Source organism: Chenopodium quinoa, unplaced genomic scaffold (genome assembly GCF_001683475.1).
Source record: "Chenopodium quinoa cultivar QQ74 unplaced genomic scaffold, ASM168347v1, whole genome shotgun sequence".
NCBI classification, from domain to species: Eukaryota; Viridiplantae; Streptophyta; class Magnoliopsida; order Caryophyllales; family Amaranthaceae; genus Chenopodium; species Chenopodium quinoa.
This window is the reverse complement of record NW_018744874.1, coordinates 542,171-560,652: the sequence shown is the minus strand read 5'-3', so window position 1 is coordinate 560,652 and position 18,482 is coordinate 542,171. Positions and strand designations below refer to the sequence as shown.

The 18,482-nt window shown below is 36.7% G+C and overlaps 3 protein-coding genes across 3 annotated transcripts; 2 read left to right on the top strand and 1 right to left on the bottom strand.

The window, feature by feature from the left end:
- The first annotated feature begins 241 nt into the window (after positions 1–241).
- Positions 242–1,864, top strand: LOC110704975. The gene is made up of 2 exons (XM_021882784.1): positions 242–1,178; positions 1,286–1,864. The coding sequence occupies exons 1-2, from the start codon at positions 587–589 to the stop codon at positions 1,543–1,545; spliced, it is 852 nt and encodes a 283-aa protein (XP_021738476.1). The 5' UTR covers positions 242–586; the 3' UTR covers positions 1,546–1,864.
- A 21-nt stretch (positions 1,865–1,885) lies between these two features.
- LOC110704973 (chloride channel protein CLC-e-like) lies at positions 1,886–9,378 on the bottom strand. Its single transcript, XM_021882783.1, has 7 exons — positions 8,834–9,378; positions 8,137–8,533; positions 7,280–7,477; positions 6,479–6,942; positions 4,504–5,061; positions 3,203–3,411; positions 1,886–2,534 (listed from the first exon to the last, which is right to left on the bottom strand). Exons 1-7 carry the CDS (start codon positions 9,236–9,238, stop codon positions 2,447–2,449), a joined length of 2,319 nt encoding a protein of 772 aa, XP_021738475.1. The 5' UTR covers positions 9,239–9,378; the 3' UTR covers positions 1,886–2,446.
- Positions 9,379–10,878: 1,500 nt separating this feature from the next.
- Positions 10,879–16,195, top strand: LOC110704972 (pentatricopeptide repeat-containing protein At5g39710-like). The gene is made up of 2 exons (XM_021882782.1): positions 10,879–13,587; positions 15,428–16,195. The coding sequence occupies exon 1, from the start codon at positions 10,924–10,926 to the stop codon at positions 13,210–13,212; it is 2,289 nt and encodes a 762-aa protein (XP_021738474.1). The 5' UTR covers positions 10,879–10,923; the 3' UTR covers positions 13,213–13,587; positions 15,428–16,195.
- The last annotated feature ends 2,287 nt before the right edge of the window (positions 16,196–18,482 follow it).

The window sequence follows — 18,482 nt, the reverse complement described above, 5'->3', positions numbered from 1 at the left end:
TAAGACCTAAAGTTCTACGGATTTAGTATAGTAAAAGTAGTAAATTGCTACTTCCCCAAACTTTTATTTGGTCAACTTTTACACAGTAATACATCCATTGCATATTTGCATCATTACTACTTAAACTTGTCACCAAATTTGGCAAATGCGCACTAATTAAAGCCATTCATGTATGAAATGAACTCAACTTATTTTCTTCAAATTAACAAATGGTAAAAAAGGCTACTTCAGTATCAACTTAATTACCTGTTTTCTACCAACAGTTCAAACCAACCCACTAAAACTGTGTAGTTAGCACTTAGCACTTTAGCAGTATATCTCTTGACTTTGATTTGATCAATAATGCTGGAATATTTGGCACAATAATACTTCTCTTCAGCTCAGTTGCAAAGTCTAAGGGTTGTCTATTTTTGACAAACCAAATTTCGGCGAAACTTGTAAATCTTTGCTCCACAAATGTGCATTATATCCCCTATATAAGCCTTGTGTACCAAAAGAGATGTTCATTGCAACATTAATCATACTAGCTAGTAGTACATTTTATTGGTATTACTTGAAAGTGTAAGAAATACACCAATTGTCACAAATGAATACCGTTAATTCATCAGTATGTATCCTAGTTATTACAATACTAGGAGCTTCTTTGTTGGGAACATGCATGGCCAACAAGGAGGAAAAACCATTGACAACACAACGTTGGGGCTGGGGTTGGGGGTGGGGACGAGGTCAGGATACACCGCCTGCTCCTCCTGAAGGGCGAGGTTGGGTGTGGGGGCGAGGACAGGAAACACCGCCTGCTCCTCCTGAAGGACGAGGTTGGGGTTGGGGTTGGGGAAGGGGTCAGGAATTGCCTTCTCCTCCCCCTGAAAGGGAGTGGGGTGGTTGGGGTTGGCGTGGGGGAAGGGGTAGGGGAAGGGCGCGAAGGAGTCATCATGCACCGCCTGTTGGTACCCCTCGGGGACAAGGTGAGTCCCCTGCTCCTGCTGGTACCCCTCGGGGACAGGCTGAGTCGCCTCCTCCTGCAGGTACCCCTCAGGGTGACTGCCCTTTCTCTAAGAGAAACCGCACAGACGGGCCTAACAAGATTGTCGTAGGAGGCTCTAACAATTGGAACTTTGGCTTCAATTACAGTGATTGGGCTCTCAAAAATGGACCCTTTTATGTCAATGATGTCCTAGGTATGTACATGCGTGATCACAAATGTTGTATACAAATCTGTTCATTAAGTAATACTATAATGCATGCATGCTACTATATAAACTAACCTTAATGGTATTATTGGCAGTGTTCAAATTCAATGCACCAGTAAACGGGGCACCAGGCCACAGTGTATACTTACTGCCAGACTTGCAGAGCTACTTAAGTTGTGATTTAAGCAGAGGAAAGCGAGTGGCTACTACCACCCAAGGAGGTGGAAGCGGATTTGAGTTCAAGCTCACCAAGTGGCAGCCTCATTACTTTGCTTGTGGAGAACACAATGGCATCCACTGCAACCTTGGCATGATGAAGTTCTCTGTCATGCCTATCTTTCACTACTGGAACTAGTTACTAACAGTTCGCCGCAACTGCTATGTTCTTGTCCCACCACCAGCCGAAGGCATGTTACTGTGCTAGGGGATTGGAACACAACACGACACGTTTATTACATTTGGTTTTATACTTTTGTGTTTTATTTACATTTTGTTTTGAATCAATAAGACATTTTGTGTTTAGAAAATTGAACGTTTTGCATTTTGTATATGTAACATGTTTGCTGATAATTTCAAAGTATCTGATCAGGCTAGTATTCTATATTTATGGTCATGTTTCATGTAATGCATAAAGGTTTATTCAAAGTGATTTATACTTTAATTAAGGTAATAAAGTTAATGACAAAAGTCAATCATTTGATAATCAAGTGCTATAAATGAAAATTGAAAAATAACAGATATCCAATTACAGCCTAAAAAGTCTACCACACTTGGTACAAAATATTTGGGTTCCTAACATTCTAACAATAAGAGTATTTTAACCAAAAAAAAAAAATGAGTATTGTCCTTTGTAGCTCAATAGCCTCAAAGTGAATTACCCCTTGCAAAAAAAAAACTTACTCGTATGATAATAGTACTACTGTACAATGTATACCACTGTCTCAATGACATTCCTGTATGAAATTTGTATTCCAGTCTGGATAGCAGCCAGCCAATATATAAACCTTCCGATGAACAAGCCAATTTGAAGCGTGGACAAAAAGACGACAAAGATTATATGACCAATTGACCAGTCCTTGCAGCTCTTAAATATGGTGAACAAACTTAACCACTTCACATGCCGTATTTACAAAATACTCTAGGCGTAAAGAAGCTGCTATTTATGTCACCACTTAGTACCCTTGTTGAGGTTATTTGTCATCTTCCAGGTTTAAATTTCATGATGATGACTGGCAGGTTAGCCTTCAAAGATATAATCAAGGTGCAGACTTGCTCCTGGGCTTGAAGGGATCCATTTCTGCTGATCTAATACTCTTGTTCAGATATTCTTTGACGGCAACAGCTCTGCACACAAAAAAGTACATAAATAAAATAAATCAAAATAACCAAGATTTCGTGAACTGATTTTTAGATGGAAGAAATGCCAGCAATCCCAGAGTAATATTGTATACTTGTATAAACAAGTCCGCCCCGACTTGTCCATTTAAAAGAATAATGCCGAGAAAAAAGAGTCTAGTGTCAGCAAACGTAAGCACCATTCTTTACAACTACGGGACCATTATCTGAGCTAATAAGAGCATGTTTGAACTTATTAGTCTTATGGAGTAAATCTGAGACTGAATTTCCCTATTCTAAACTAACTGCTCTTTTCTGAATTTACTGCCATTAGGCCCTAAACTAAATTAATTGGCGGTTGATTCCTCATACTTGATATTTTTTAGGGTGAAAACAGCGAAGCTCCATATAATGTAGGCATTTAAGGTAACATATATGTCTAAACGAAGGCATTCACTAAAACAACCATGACATAATGCACAAACTACATAATGCACAAACTACTAGTTATCCCAGTAAAACCAACACTAGTCATCAATTTGACAGAAGTACTATCATATACCTGGCATAGACAGAAATTGATTTTAAAGCCATTTTTCAATATCCTAAATTCATATAGTTTCAGCCTCAGTGCAATGCATGTCTAACAGAGTAACAGAACAGATGCATAGTAATACCTGCAAGCTAGCTTGATGCACTGCATGTCTATAATGCCCACTGGTTTTCCTCTGCACCCCTCCCCAACCTCAGAGATAACAGGCAGCTGACTTAAACCATGCCTGATCATAATTATTTCAGCCGAGAGAAGATCCATGTCCGGGGTTACTGTCCACAACACCTCATGTTTTTCACCATCAAGAGAACAAGTATCTGCCACTAAAATTTCCTGTGATATGTGCAGAACAGTCAAATTCATTGGTACAACAAACAAGTGAACAGAGGTAGCTACCATGTCATGCAGAACTCCTGGATAAGCAAAATCTCAGCAGACTTAGGTTGGAAATAAGCAAGAGAAAATGAATAGCACACTTAAAAGCAGCACTATTCAAAATCATCCTCTATAGCATTGCACTTGCTCACTAATTCAACTTTGATTTCCTTAACCCATGGAAAGGTTAGACTAGAGAGTAGACAATGAAGTGATAACCATCAGGATTTTGATTTCAGATGAAGTACGTCAAGTACCAAATGCTAACTGACAGTAAATATCCTTCCACGACCTAAAATGTAAATACTATGTATATAGCATGATCCCTGCTAACTGACAGTAAGTTTCAATTTATTATTAGAAAAGGCCATTTCAATTTCATCCATTAGAAACTAGAGGTAACTTCAATTGACAATCCATACTTCAATTCTCATACAAATCTAAAGTGATACACTTTCTATCACATAAATTGATGGAGAAAGCATTTTTTTTTTTTTTTTGTGGGGTGGGGGGATGGCATGAGTCTTGCACTAGGGAATATTCCACAAAACGGCTTTCCAATTTTCCGTTGTCAGAAGAAAAACTTTATTATTTCATCACCTTTGTTAGCTATAATATACGTAGTATTTAGATTTCCAACCTTGTTTTTTTTCACTTAAACATCTTGCTTATTTTGTTCTTTTGCAAAATTAAAGACAGGTGAAATTGGCCACAATAGCAAGATCGTAAAAAGGGAAAAAAAAAAAAAAAAATTGAAACTTCATTCCACAAACATGTTCAGGAATTCCTTCTTTCTGGAAAGTACTGAAGTCTTTTCATAGATTATGAAATGACTGATAAGTCAATATAAGTTGAAAAGAATGTAGATTTAACAAAGAACTAACACAGAAAGTTTAGTCCAGCAATTAAAAGCTACTCTGCGTGACAGTAACTACAATTTGACATCAGGAGACCTACTCACTTGTGCTGCATAAAATATTAACGAGGAAGGATAATCTCGTTTCATTAGCTTCACATGCAACAGAAGAATTGGGAAGTGGGAACCTATACCTCAGATTTTCTTCCATTAGCTTGCGCAGATTTGCTGATCACTAGAATATCCTCCAGAGATAGTATACCAATCAAATAATTATACTCATCAACAATAAGTGCACAAGACTGTTTTTCTGCAAGCATCAGAGTCACAGCTTCAATAAGTGATGTACTTCTTAAGACAGTCGCAAAACTTGTCCTCATGGCCTGCGACACAAAAATTTTCCTTTCAACTTCATCACTTTCCGCATCAGAATCATCAAAACAGCTTGAACTCTCAATTTCACAGATATTATCAGTATTAGATTCTTTTACAGGGTATGAGTTGCCAGAAGAACGTAAACTAGCATTATTGTTTGATCCATTACTTTCTTGAATCTTAAGGGAACTTTCATTAACTGTCTTGGAATCTCTCAAATCCGTTCTCTTTATCCTTGAAGATGTAATCCAAGATGACGTGCCCACAGCTGCTAGAAGTGGTACAATAATACGGTAGTCCTGAGTAAGCTCAAAAAGTAGCAGCACCGATGTCAGAGGTACTTGACAAACCCCTGCAAGAGTAGCAGCCATGGCAACCTGTAGTTCCAAAAGTTAACATATATTAATGAATCATAAAGCCTAAACTTGCAGCTAGATCAGCAACAATAACTAGGTTGACAAAATCAAATCTTAGCCCAATCTATAAAGGGCCATAAACATGAACAGCTTATTTTCTTAAACCTCCAACTAGGATAGTATTGAGCTAGACAGCTAGTGTGAGAGATTTATTTGAGCCACTTAGTAAAAGCAACTTTCATAAACTAGATAAAGAGAGGCATATTGAGTAGGCCTGTACAAAACTATCCGAAAATCCGATAATCTGATCCGCAACCGATCCGAATTTTTGGATATCCGATCCGAAAAAGCGGATATCGGATGCGGATTTGGATATTAATTTTCAAAATTTCGGATATCCGATATCCGAAAGATATCCGAAATACAAAGCCTAAAATAATATAATTTTTAAATTGTTCATATAAAACTAACCCTGTATTATTAACTTATTGTAATAGTCTTAATATATTTGATGATAATATTAATTGCAAAAGGACTACTATTTTTGTTAAAATATTTTATACAACTTAGCGATAAAAAAACGGTAAAATTAGTGAAATTTCGAAAGTAATCATAACAATTTTACGTAATATTGGATAATGGATATCTGAAGCATCCGATCCGAAAATTTTGGATATCCGAATATCGGATATCCGAATTTTTCAAATCGGATTTGGATATCAATTTTTGATATCCGAGTCTTCGGATATCCGATCCGAAATCACTGTGAACAGGCCTAATTTTGAGCAACTTATGATGGCTGCAAAAGGTCTGTTCTCAGAAACACACTACTCCAGGAAAGAATTTTCCTGTCTAAATGTTTATTCTCCCTCTGTGGTTTGAAGAAAGCAGGAAACAACAGGAATGACAAATGGTAAAATTTAATATTATGAAAATAATTAAGACTGATAGCTAAGTAAGCTAACTGGACACTAAGCATAAAAAAACAGACAAAGAATGGTGTAAAAACCACAAGGACCACAACCCATGGATAATTGACAATTTACACAAGTTCACAAATACTATGATAGTGCCTTTTTCCACTACTCATAGAGTCGATCAAATCAATGCAAACCATATAAAAATTACTGAAAGTAAAGACAATACCCTTTTTTAGTTCCTCTTTGTGGAATTATATTAAGTGTTTTGTGTTCCTAAAAGATAAAAAGCAAGTTCTTTAATCTTTACACTCGCAGCATTAATCTCAGACACACCAACAAACCACAAAGCAATTAGAGTCTAAAGCTCCCAGAAATTCGGAAAATTCAAATCCACAATTAAGGACAAACATGAGGACTGATATAAAATTAATACAGATCTGCATACTATATGCTGGTCAAAGCAACAATTGCATTTATATATTGCTCATTGAAATCATAAAAGCAATAATAACTGGTACCAGGCCATATGCTTGTGGGGATGCCACTTCAATGAAAGAAAGGTGGATTGGACTGATTTCAGAAACTGCCAAAGCAATAAATTTTCCATATGCCATTCCTGTAGCAGCACCAATAAAAAGTGATGGTGCATAATATCCCCCGACTAATCCAGAGGCTCGGCAAAAAGATGTAGCAATAATTTTAACACCCACTAATTGAGCCAATATGTCAGCTGATAGACCTTTTACAAACGGTCGAGATTCCAACAAAATATCAACATTCTGGAAACCCCGGTATAGAATTTCTGGATATGCCAAAGCCATGAGTCCAACAGCTAAGCCACCAGTTACTGGAAAAACAACTTTGGGTACTCGGCCAGCTTTCTTAATTTCTTCAACCTTATGTAACATGAAAGTAGTACACCTAGTCAAGGCCAAAGAAACCAAGCCGCATAGAATTCCCAGCAAAAGATACAGCGGAAGCTCTGAAAAGTCAAAAGCTAACTAAATGAATCTAAATATAATAACTCATGCAGAAAATTTTACAACTATTAAAGATAAGCTCCTTGAGTGAAAAGTCTTTTTAGAAATGTTTGGAAAGAATGGTCTCTTTATGATGGACTGAATATTACATATGATACCCTCAAAGCAACATTGGCAATTTTTATATGAAATTGCAGTGAAAATAGAAGGTTGGTTCATGTTTGTACGCTGTAGGATTAAATTCTGAATACAAATAGACAGATAATTTTAAGGAGTTGCCAATCTACTTGTACAAACATTGGTAACTAATAAGTGAGAAAGGAGGAGTTCAAAACTTACCACTTGCAGAACGAAAATCATAATCAGGGACCTTGAATGCTGGTTCAGCACCAAGACCAACTTCAGACAATACAGAAGCTATGACAGCACTTAGTATGATCATTGAGGTTGTATTTGTAAGAGATACATCTGAATCAGGTGATGGCCGTATAACAGACTCCACAGCAAAAAAACAACCAGCTACAGCAGCATTGAATCCTGTGTGAAAATAACTTATACAGGTCAAGAGCATGTATGAAAAATACAACTTTCCTACGTTACTGAAAATAACCTTGAAAAAGATGCAGCCAAAAAAGCAAGTATAACCTATAGCCTTTAGAAGCACACAAATGAATTCAGAACTAAATGTTAGCAAAAATAACCAAATAAAAAAGATAGGAACCTAAATATCTATGAAGAGATTTTAAAATTTGATTAAGTTGGAATGCCTTGAACTACATGCTAGAAAATATAGTATAACCAAACTTTATACGTGATAGAGTTGGCATGCCTTAATCCTGCACTTTGGCAGTTCTTGTTTTTTCTTAAGTCTCTGAGGTCCATTCGCAAGAACATATAACCAGGCTTCCACAACTCCTCAATTTTCATCATCTTAATTAAAGTAAACTTATTTAAAAGGCTTAGTCTGACCTTCTGATGACTCTAAATTGGCCCGACTATAAAATTTACCCCTGAACTCCTCTATCTTTATGATCAAAACTAAATAACAAAAACAGGAGACACCACATACACAAACTAAGACACAAAGTTATTGCGAGAGCAGTCATTAGGCATAAAAGAGCAGGGCTACTATCCCGGCAAAGAATGTAAAACAATGTAGGTAAGTGCATTACAATCTATAGTTGAAGAATTCCAACCAGAAGCAATCCCGGCAGCTGATCCTGCAGCAACAAGAGGAACCTTTTTCCCAGCACTCCTACCAGACAAAGAAGCAATTCCTTTGCCAATGGAAGAACCAATTTCAACACAAGGACCTTCAGGGCCCAACGAATTCCCGGTTCCAAGAGTGACACATGCTGCCAACGACTTAAGGAACTGCTGAAATACAGCCCGAATTTGAGGAATGGTTTTAAAGTCTCCTCCTTCAGTGGAATCAAGTCCTTCTCGAATATAGTTCAACACAGCAACAACCACACCCCCACCAACCGGTACGAATATAGTCCTCTTCCAAGTTTCTTCAAGATTCTCCTCCCTTAACCATGATGCACCTCGGTATGGTACTCCATCCCAACAAAAATCACGTAATTCATGAACCTAAGGCCTTTTGTTCATTGATCAGATAACACTCAAAGTGAAAAATTATAAATTAGTAAAATTACTCCCTCCGTCCCAAAATAACTACCACAACTGTTTTGCAAAACACGCAATAGTCACGTGCAATCGTGTTAGATTGTTTTCAAATATCATATAATATTCATCATTTAATGTCAAATTTCTCGAAAACATTGCCATTGTCAATTAATTTGAGACGGAAGAAGTAATAAAATCGAAAGACAATGAAATGAAATGATGAGTGTAAAAAAAGGGTTAGGGTTAGGGTTAGGGTATACGAACCACATAATTGAAAAGGACGACACTGACACCAGTAAGAAGGCCGACAACACAAGCAGAGACAATCGCAGTATTAGCTTCTCCTTGCGGAAGAGGAAGACTGTCAATCACGGCTGCCAGAAACCCCTTCTCAGAATTAGTAACAGGGGTAGTCGGCGTTTCTCCGTCGCCGGCGCCGCCGCTGGTGGTGGTGCTGTAATCATTATCTCCAACTCCGTTGAAATTGTAACGTCGTATGCGGCGGCGATGACGGCGGAGGAGGGTGGCGTAACGTAAAATTGGCGGCGTAAAATTAGTTGAGATTGGAATGGCGCAAAGGTGATTTGATAGAGAGTGAGATATTTTGGTGTTGTCATTGCTATTTCTGGAAAAGAAAGTAGTTGTAGTGAAAGAGGGTGCAGCCGCCATTGTTGTTGACGAAGAAGTTTGATTCTGGTAACCCCGGAATCGGAATTTTTGTCATCGGAAAAGCTTCCTTGAGGGTGTTTCCCACTCCATGGTTATTCTCATCCAAACGTCTTTCTTTCGAGTCATTGGATATTGGATAAGCTGATTGTGTATTTGTGGCATTTTGTCGCACATGGTCTTGGATTTTGGTGGTGTTCAACAAACACGTGGCACAACCAGCGAGCGACACCTACCATTATGATTATGAATAAACACAAAACAATAATCTGGTATAAACATCAAACTTATGAAAAAAAAAAAAGTTTGAACTAAACAAGATATAACCGTATAAGTAGTGTTGTGCTTTAAATCCGAAGTAGATATGGTGTGATCCTACTAGACCTAATCAGATCTAACACAATTATTTTAAATATACTTATGAAACAGGCTTCATAAAACAGTTATAAGAAAGTAAAACAAACATCCTAAAAACTTACTAAGCAAATTAGCATAACGTTAGGTATGAATTGATGTACCTAATCATGAATTGATATACCAAATCATGCATATTCATTATTCACATGTATCAATCCAAATAATCGAGTTGGTTCAATTATGCTTATCGAATCAGGTAAGTTTTAGGGTCTGTTCTGATTGACTGAATTGAACTGAACTGAACTGAACTTAACTTATTGGAGCTAACTGAACTGAATATTTTATGAGAGAAGGAAATTAAGGACTGAACTGAACTGAACTTATTGGAGTTAAACTGAAATGAACTGAAAATAATCTGAAGATAATAGACACTAAGTCATGATAAACATCCTAATAACTTACTAGCAAATTAGCTTAACGTTACGCATGACCTGATGAACCAAATCATGTGCATATTCACAGTGGTGGAGCCAAAACTTTTAAGTGAGGGGGCCAAGATCATATCTGTGTATGTATAATTTTGCAACTATTATCGAATTCATTACCTTAACTTATAGACAAATAAATAAATAAAAATTTTGTGTAGTTGCAATTTGCACACTTAATATCGTGTTTACTATACATGGTAAAAACCAACTTCTATACTCTTAACAACAAGTAGGAGCAAATTTTATTTATAATCTTGAGCCAAGGGGAAGGCTAAGCCCCATCGACACCCCTGGGCTCTGCTCTTACATATTCATTAATCATAAGTGTCAGTTCGAATAATCGGATTGAGTTCAGTTATACATTATCAAAGACTGTAAGTTTAAGTCATGCTAAATCATTGTTTCCATAAAAAGTCAAAATTTAGATTGGATTAGTTTTAAATCGAATGTCCACATGCCAAATAAGTCAATTGATCCAACCTATACCTAGGGCTTGTTTTGATTTATTGAAAACGAATGAACTGAATTGAACTAAACTAAGCTTAAATGAATTGTTTATGAGAGAAGAAAATTAGAAACCGAACTCGAACTGAATTGAAATTGAACTGAACAGAACTAGGCCCTAATCCACTAAGGTCCAGTTCTGATTGACTAAATTAAGTTGAAACGAACTGAACTGAACTAAACTGAACATACTCAAACTGAAAATAATTGAAGAGAACGGACCCTAAATTTCATTTTGTGGCAAAGTTAGAATATCCCTCTTCAATGTCAAGACCAGCACTACTAGTACTAATCTAATACAAGCTCAGTGGTGCAATCACCCAAACCCAGCAAACCAAAATGCTGCTACGCAAATGCAAATACCACTCCTCCTCCATCACAACACCATCTTCCCCACGCAACGCCTATCTCGCCGACAAAGCCATAACCTACCTCCGGCGACACCCTCAACAACTCCCTTCCTTACTCCCAGAATTCAACCCAGAATCCGCTTGCTTCGTCCTCCTCAAAACCCAGTTCGATCAACCCCTAACCCTCCAATTCCTCAATTGGGCGCGCACTTCCTCGAACCCCACTTTCCTAGACCCCAAATCCAAATGCTACGCCCTCCACATTCTCACCAAATTCCGCCTCTTCAAAACCGCGCAATCTCTCGCTGAAGAACTTGCTCGCGAAGTTTCCCTTATTGATTCAAATGGTGGGTTAGTGTTTGATTTTCTGAAAAACTCTTATCAATCTTTTAATTCGAATTCGTCTGATGTTTTTGATTTGATGGTTAAGTCTTATGCTTCGCTTAATATGGTAGATAAAGCTATTAATACTCTTAATTTTGCTAAAACTGAGGGTTTTATGCCTGGGGTTTTGTCGTATAATTCGATTCTTCATGCTATTCTTCGGAATTTGCCGCCGTCTTCGTCGTCGTTGTCGTTAGCTATGGAGCTGTTTGATGATATGAACAAATTAAGTGTGTCTCCTAATGTGTTTACTTATAATATTTTGATGAGGGGTTTTTCTGGGGCTGCTCATTTGCCTAAGGCTTTGAAGTTTTTCTCTGATATGCAGAAAACTGGGTGTTTGCCTAATATTGTGTCTTATAATACTCTAATTGATGCTCATTTTAAGCTTAAGAAGGCGGACGATGCAATTAGCTTGTTTCGTTCGCTTCAGTCGAACCGTTTGCAGCCTAATTTGATTACTTATAATATTATGATTAATGGGTTGTGTTGTGAGGGGAAGATGAAGGAAGCTTCTGAGGTTTTTCATCATATGTACCGCCAGAGGCTTATACCCGATGAGGTGACTTATAACACACTTGTTAATGGGTATTGTAAAGATGGTAACTTTCACCAGGCACTCCTTTTGCATTCTGATATGCTTAAAAATGGTTTATCTCCCAATGTTGTTACCTATACTTCTCTTATTAATAGCATGTGCAAGGCGGGTAATATGAATCGAGCAATGGAATTCTTGGAGCAGATGTGCTCTAGAGGGCTCAGACCCAATGGAAAAACATATACTACTTTGATTGATGGATTTTCCCAGCAAGGTCTGCTGAATGAAGCCTATAATTTATTGAATGAGATGACTGCCGGTGGATTTGAACCGTCTATTGTGACCTACAATGCTCTTCTCAATGGGCATTGCATTTTGGGTAGGATGGAGGAGGCCATTAGTGTGGTTCAGGATATGATGGAGAGAGGTTTGGTACCCGATGTTGTGAGTTATAGTACACTTATATCTGGATTTTGCAAAAATCAAGACGTGGACCGTGCCTTTGAGATGAAAAATGAGATGGTTGGGAGGGGGATTTTGCCGGATGCTATTACGTATTCGTCACTTATCAAAGGACTTTGTGAGCAAAATCGGCTTGCTGAAGCCTCTGTTCTTTTCAATGATATGCTAAATGCAGGCTTGCCTCCTGATGAATTTACCTATACTACACTGATAAATGCACACTGTATAGAAGGGAATATTCAACAAGCTTTTAAACTTCATGATGAGATGATACAAAAGGGTCTCCTTCCTGATGTGGTCACATATAGTGTACTTATCAATGGTCTTAATAAACAAGCTCGGACAAAGGAAGCAAAGCAGCTTCTGCTTAAGATGTTTTATGATGATTCCATCCCTTCTGGAATCACCTATGACACACTGATAGAGAGCTGTAGTGACATTGAATTTAGGAGCATTGTGGCTCTTTTGAAGGGATTTTGCATGAAAGGTTTGATGAAAGAAGCAGATAGAGTATTTGAGTCAATGCTTCAGAAAGACCATAAGCCATCTGAAGCTGTATATAATGTACTCATACATGGTCATTCTAAGTGTGGGAATCCACACAAAGCGTATGTCTTGTACAAGGAAATGATGAGTTCTGGATTCAGTCCTCACACTATAACAGTAATAGCTTTGATCAAAGCTCTTTTCAAAGGAGAAATGAACAAGGAGCTAGAGGAAGTCCTGCACAATGTATTGAGAAGCTGTAAGCTTAATGATGCAGAGCTTGGAAAGGTTCTTGTTGAGGTTAACCATAAAGAAGGCAATATGGATGCAGTATTTAATGCGCTTACTGATATGGCCAAGGATGGCCTGCTCCCAACAAGTGGGAGAATTGCTAGTTATAAGCGATAAATATTTGAGGGTGCCAGTGTTTGAGCTTGCTTGAAAGCCTTCAATGTACTTCATATAGGTTTCTATGTGGGGCATGCAGACATAGCCATTTGTATTACAAGCTAGCAAAGGGCAAGGAGGTGATTTTCGACTTGTATGATGATTTCTTTGTTATGAACTACAGAAACCTGGTTTTTGTAGTTAAGGAGTTGTCGTCTTCACCTTAATGAGCTGTTGGTGGTGTGCCAGATACAGTATTTGAGTATTCAAATTGCTATTGTTTTTATCTAGAGTGGCCTATCAAGGATCAACCAGGACAACAACAGTGCACGCCTACAACTTTAACTCTTTGGACCTGATCGCAGCTTCTACCCTCCAAAATTGCTGAAAAAAAAGGTAGGTTATTGTTTAGCCATGGAGTTTATGTTTCTCAATTATTGCTTTTACATCTTGAATATGTAGCCTTCCTCTAAATTATAATGGTTTTTGCATGTTGCATCCCAAAGATCATTGCTAGTCAAGAACAGTATTTTTGCTGTTTATGTGAATACTCCTCGGTTAATTAGTGGAACACTGGAACTTGTGTTCAACAATGTTAAAAAGTAATTTCAATTGCTTGCATAGTAGATTTGTGTAGGTCAGTATGGTTGCAAATGCTTGCCCATCGAAAATGTATACACTCCCTCTGTTTTCGTGCACCAATATTACTACTTTAATAGGCGGAAGCATCAATTTATAATACGGAGGGAATATATCTCAAATAATGTTTATAGACAAAATACAAACTTTATTCTTGAACTACCTCAAATAGAAAGCATAAAAAGAAGCGTTGACTATGCCAGTAATCTGCTCCTAACATCTAGATTTTCTCATCTGAAAAAAAGGATCTGATTCCTCATCTAATCTTCTCTGTTAATCACTCAATGTTTTTGACAGAAAACTGTATGCAGTTTTGAAAATGATTTAATGGATGGTACAAGTCAAAAGTCACCATTCATTTTCAAATTGGTAGTACAGATCTTGCTCAATTAAACGTTATGATCTCTATCTTCTCTAAATCAGTTTATTGTGCAAGGCCTTTGTCCATTTCTTTTTCTTTGCCTTCATAGTACCTATATCGACAGGATCCTTACAGCTCTAACTTTATTTTGCTTCTCTGGCTCTTGGCTGCCAAAATCCTCCAAGCTTCTTAAGGCTAACCGGTTTTCCTATGTATTACCTTGTTATTGTTTTTCTCAAAAAGGCTTGGCACGATATTAAGGCTATATGAATGGAGTGAAGTTGAGCAAACTAATTTACAGACCATAGGTTAGGTTTAAATTTTTATGTACCCTCTCTTGGTTGATTGGAATGGATATAGGATTGATTATTCAAATGACTAAATGACCTATATATAAGAAGAAACCCTGTTTCTGGTCTGTTATGAACCACCTCTGACCGTTTTAAAGTTATAAAAATGCAATGGCAGTCAAACGGACCTAAAGTTTCACTGAAGTGTAGATAATGGGGCATGTGCATATAACAGCCTACAATATTCCAACTTCTTATTCCCCCCCGCCCTCCTCTCTTTCCCCTTCCCAACCCACTCACACAAACACCTGATTTAGTTTTTAAAGACACTTTAGAAATTGGAAAGAAAAGGTAGAGACTTGAAGTAAAAGTCTTTTTTCGTGTGAGATTTTCTTTGAAATTTTGGGCCTGTGTATTCACTTAGGCTATATTTCCTAAAGAAAACTATAATGTGAATGGATTCGAGTCAATCCATGAAGTGTTGACTGAATTCTACATATTTGTTGTCTAAACACTTGGCTGTGTATATGTAAAGGGAACTGTAATATATATGAATCTGAATCTGGCAATCTGCCCATTTGTTCCATCCAAATGAGATATAACACAATTCAATCTTGGCTGGATTAAGGAGAATGGACAGCATATAAGCTCTGATTTGGGAGCTTCTGAAGCTTCTTTGTACAGATTACATGAGTAGGAGGCATGTAACCTTGTTTCTTGACCGCACAAATTTGTTAGAATCTGTTAGATGCACATTAGTGTTATTCTCCAGTCACCTTTCTGTTATAAGGAGGATTTTAAAAATCTATTTTAACTGATGTCTCTTACAAAACCACTTGTTTATAACCACTGAGACTCATTTTCTTATTTTTTTCTGGCCTGCTATGTAATTTTCTTGTTTTCCCTTACCAGTTTTACCTTATATATTGTTCCTATATGTTTGTAGGCTTCTTCTGCGACATGGTTGCAGTTGTAAGGATTCACTTCCTTGTATCCTTGTTTATTGATGTTCTTATAGCGCATTTGGAGTGCTGAGCTGCGCAATCTATATAAAACGATGCTAACCTGGGTAATCAAGCTTGCACGTGAACATAATGCTTTGGCATGGTCCTCTGTATCTTGACGTGGGAGATTGAAAAGTAGAAAACGCCAGTTGAGAAAAAAATAGGATTTATGCATGTATCCGAGAAGAAATGGCTGCGCTAGAGGTGAGGGTGGCTGATTGGAAGACAATGGAAGTAAAAACAAATTTGCTTGGACCATATGATCAGTGATGTCATTTGTGATCCTACTACGGAGTACAATGCAGTTATAGTTCAACTGCAAATTGTTACAGAACGCTAATGTCAACATCACAATTCACAAGATCCTACGTAAGTAATAATTACTTTTTTTTGTTCCTGGTTAAAAGTTTTTGCTAGAATAATCCATGATTAGTTGAACATTCTCATGACTACAATCAGAAATTGTATTTTCTGTATCTAAGAATGGTTGTGCACTATATCATGGTAGACAGTTAGCGCCCCTAGATCAAGAATTTGTATCATACATTGGATTTAAATTGTGATACGTGTAACTTCGAACCTAGTTGGGCCTGTCCAATTCACCCTATCGGGTCTGGGCCCTTTAGTGGGCCCCCTGTTGAACATTTCTTATTGTATGCCAAGAACACATTTGACTTGCATGTAAATGAATGAAATGGTATCTTTCCTCATAGTATGCTGTTTTTTCTTCTATTTTCTATGTTTTCTTTTGCAGAAAAATAGTGTGATTGTTAAAAGTGTAACATATTTTCCGCCCATCATTGGATGTGGCGCATTAGTCGGGCATGATTATGAAATAACCCACTTGAAGATATGAATAGAATCAGAAAATCGCATCAAGCTTCTAGGAAAGGGAAGCTTAATTATATAATTCATATATGATGACTGACTAATTAACATTTAATTACAGATTAGATGAATGTTGGTAGCAATATAAAGTTGTAAACCTAACTTTTGATGACTTTTTTACGCTATAAAGTTGGCTTGAAAATCTTTGGGGAGTTGCTTTGTTTGGTTTTGATGCGTATTCTTTTCACAAGTCAAAAGTTTAATTGGAACTAAATTCATTAACTACTTACCAAAGTATGGAATTATAAATTTTTAATTACTCTGAATTATATTTGCACGTGCTGAGTATGTATTATTTCCTTCAACTTGTTACGTGTTTTGTTGGGGTTTCTTTATCATAATTTATAATATAATGTTTAATGTATGTAGATTAGTACTAATTCCGTTAGGAAATTGATGTCACATACTTGCATATATCTTTTAAAAACTATTGTCTGTAATTGACTTTGTCTAAAGATACTTATGGAGTACGAAGAGTGAGTATTGGAGAACACTGTTGATTAATTTAACAAATGGATCATATAGAAAAGTGATAGTACTACGTGTATCTTTAAGGATATGAAAATGACAAGGGTTACATATAAGGATTAAATGGAAATATAAGCGTGAATCATCTATTAATATCACCAAATAATGTGTGCGTTTGTAATGCATATATTTCTATATCAATTTCGAAAATGTATCTAATGCTGAGGAATGCAAGTAGATCAGTAAACAATTGGGAAGTGAGATATTGCGAGATTTGTAACAATTATTTTAGACAAAGGGATGTAAAACGCATAAGCAACCGTACTAATTTTTTTTTATATAAATAATATAATAAACACAAAGTTTTATATGTGGTTGATCACACAATATGGTGAAAGTAACTTATTCAAGGGTAATTCCTAACAGATCGAGTAACCCCTGACCGACCGAGTAATTCTTGATCGAGTAACCCTTGACCGACCGAGTAACTCCTAATTGAGTAACCCTTGACCGACCGAGTAACCTTTAACCGACCGAGTAACCCTTGACCAAGTAACCACTTAATAAGTAACCAACCCCTCACCAAGTAACCACCGACTTAGTAACCCTAGCCGATTGAATAACCCTAACCAAATAAGTAACTCTTGACCAAGGTAATCCCTAAATAAGTAACTCCTGATCGACCGAATAACCACTAAATAAGTATCCCTGATCACACAGTGTGTTCATTTACGGAGAAAATGCAATAAACGGAGCATACAAGACAACATCTACTACAACTAAAAAAAAAAATCCAGGTTTGAAGTGATTCACTATACCGATTAAAATTGAGTAATGTAAAACTATAAAAACTTATATGCGATCCTTATGGCTATATACATCATTAATTTCATTATCCTATTCCTATATACCTATTGTTGAAGTGAAGGTGACAATGATATGAACTGATAAAATTAAATTAAATGGCAATAAGACAGTATTGTAGAAAAAAAAAAACACGAGGTTCCATTTGTGGAGCAGATAAATAGTAGATTTATTAAAATAATTAATGTGTTTTCAAGTCATCGATTTTATATTCAAAGATGACGGCGAAAACGAAAGAAACTACACAACGACTATGACTACGAGAGTAGTAAAGAGACAAGTATTATTGCGTATTTATTCATGTTATTTAATGACGATCCAAGACCACGATGCCCACACTGGGATTTTTTTTTTTTTTTTTTCATATTTTTTTTAAAAGTCTTGACGTTATTATTTTGTCATTTGATAACACGATGAAAATGATTTCATAGTTTAATACAGTCCATAAATTCTTTCTTGAATCTTCAATTCATTCACTTCATGACTCATGAGGACCAATGGGAAACATCCTATCCCTTTCTTCTTTTTGATTTGATGTTACGGGTTAGATTAGGCCATGTCTCAGTCGAAAAAGGATTCATTTCAGATTGGGTCGACTTAGGTTTTGATCTAAACTGCCTTTTATAGTACTTTTAAAAAAATCAATTTAGGGTGGATTTGATCTTAAAATTGTTCTTAGAAACTATGCCCAAACTTGGACATTTTTAAATTAGGTCAATCATGATCAGATCAGGTCCATGCTAGACTGATTAGCTAAACGCATAATGAAACTCGGTT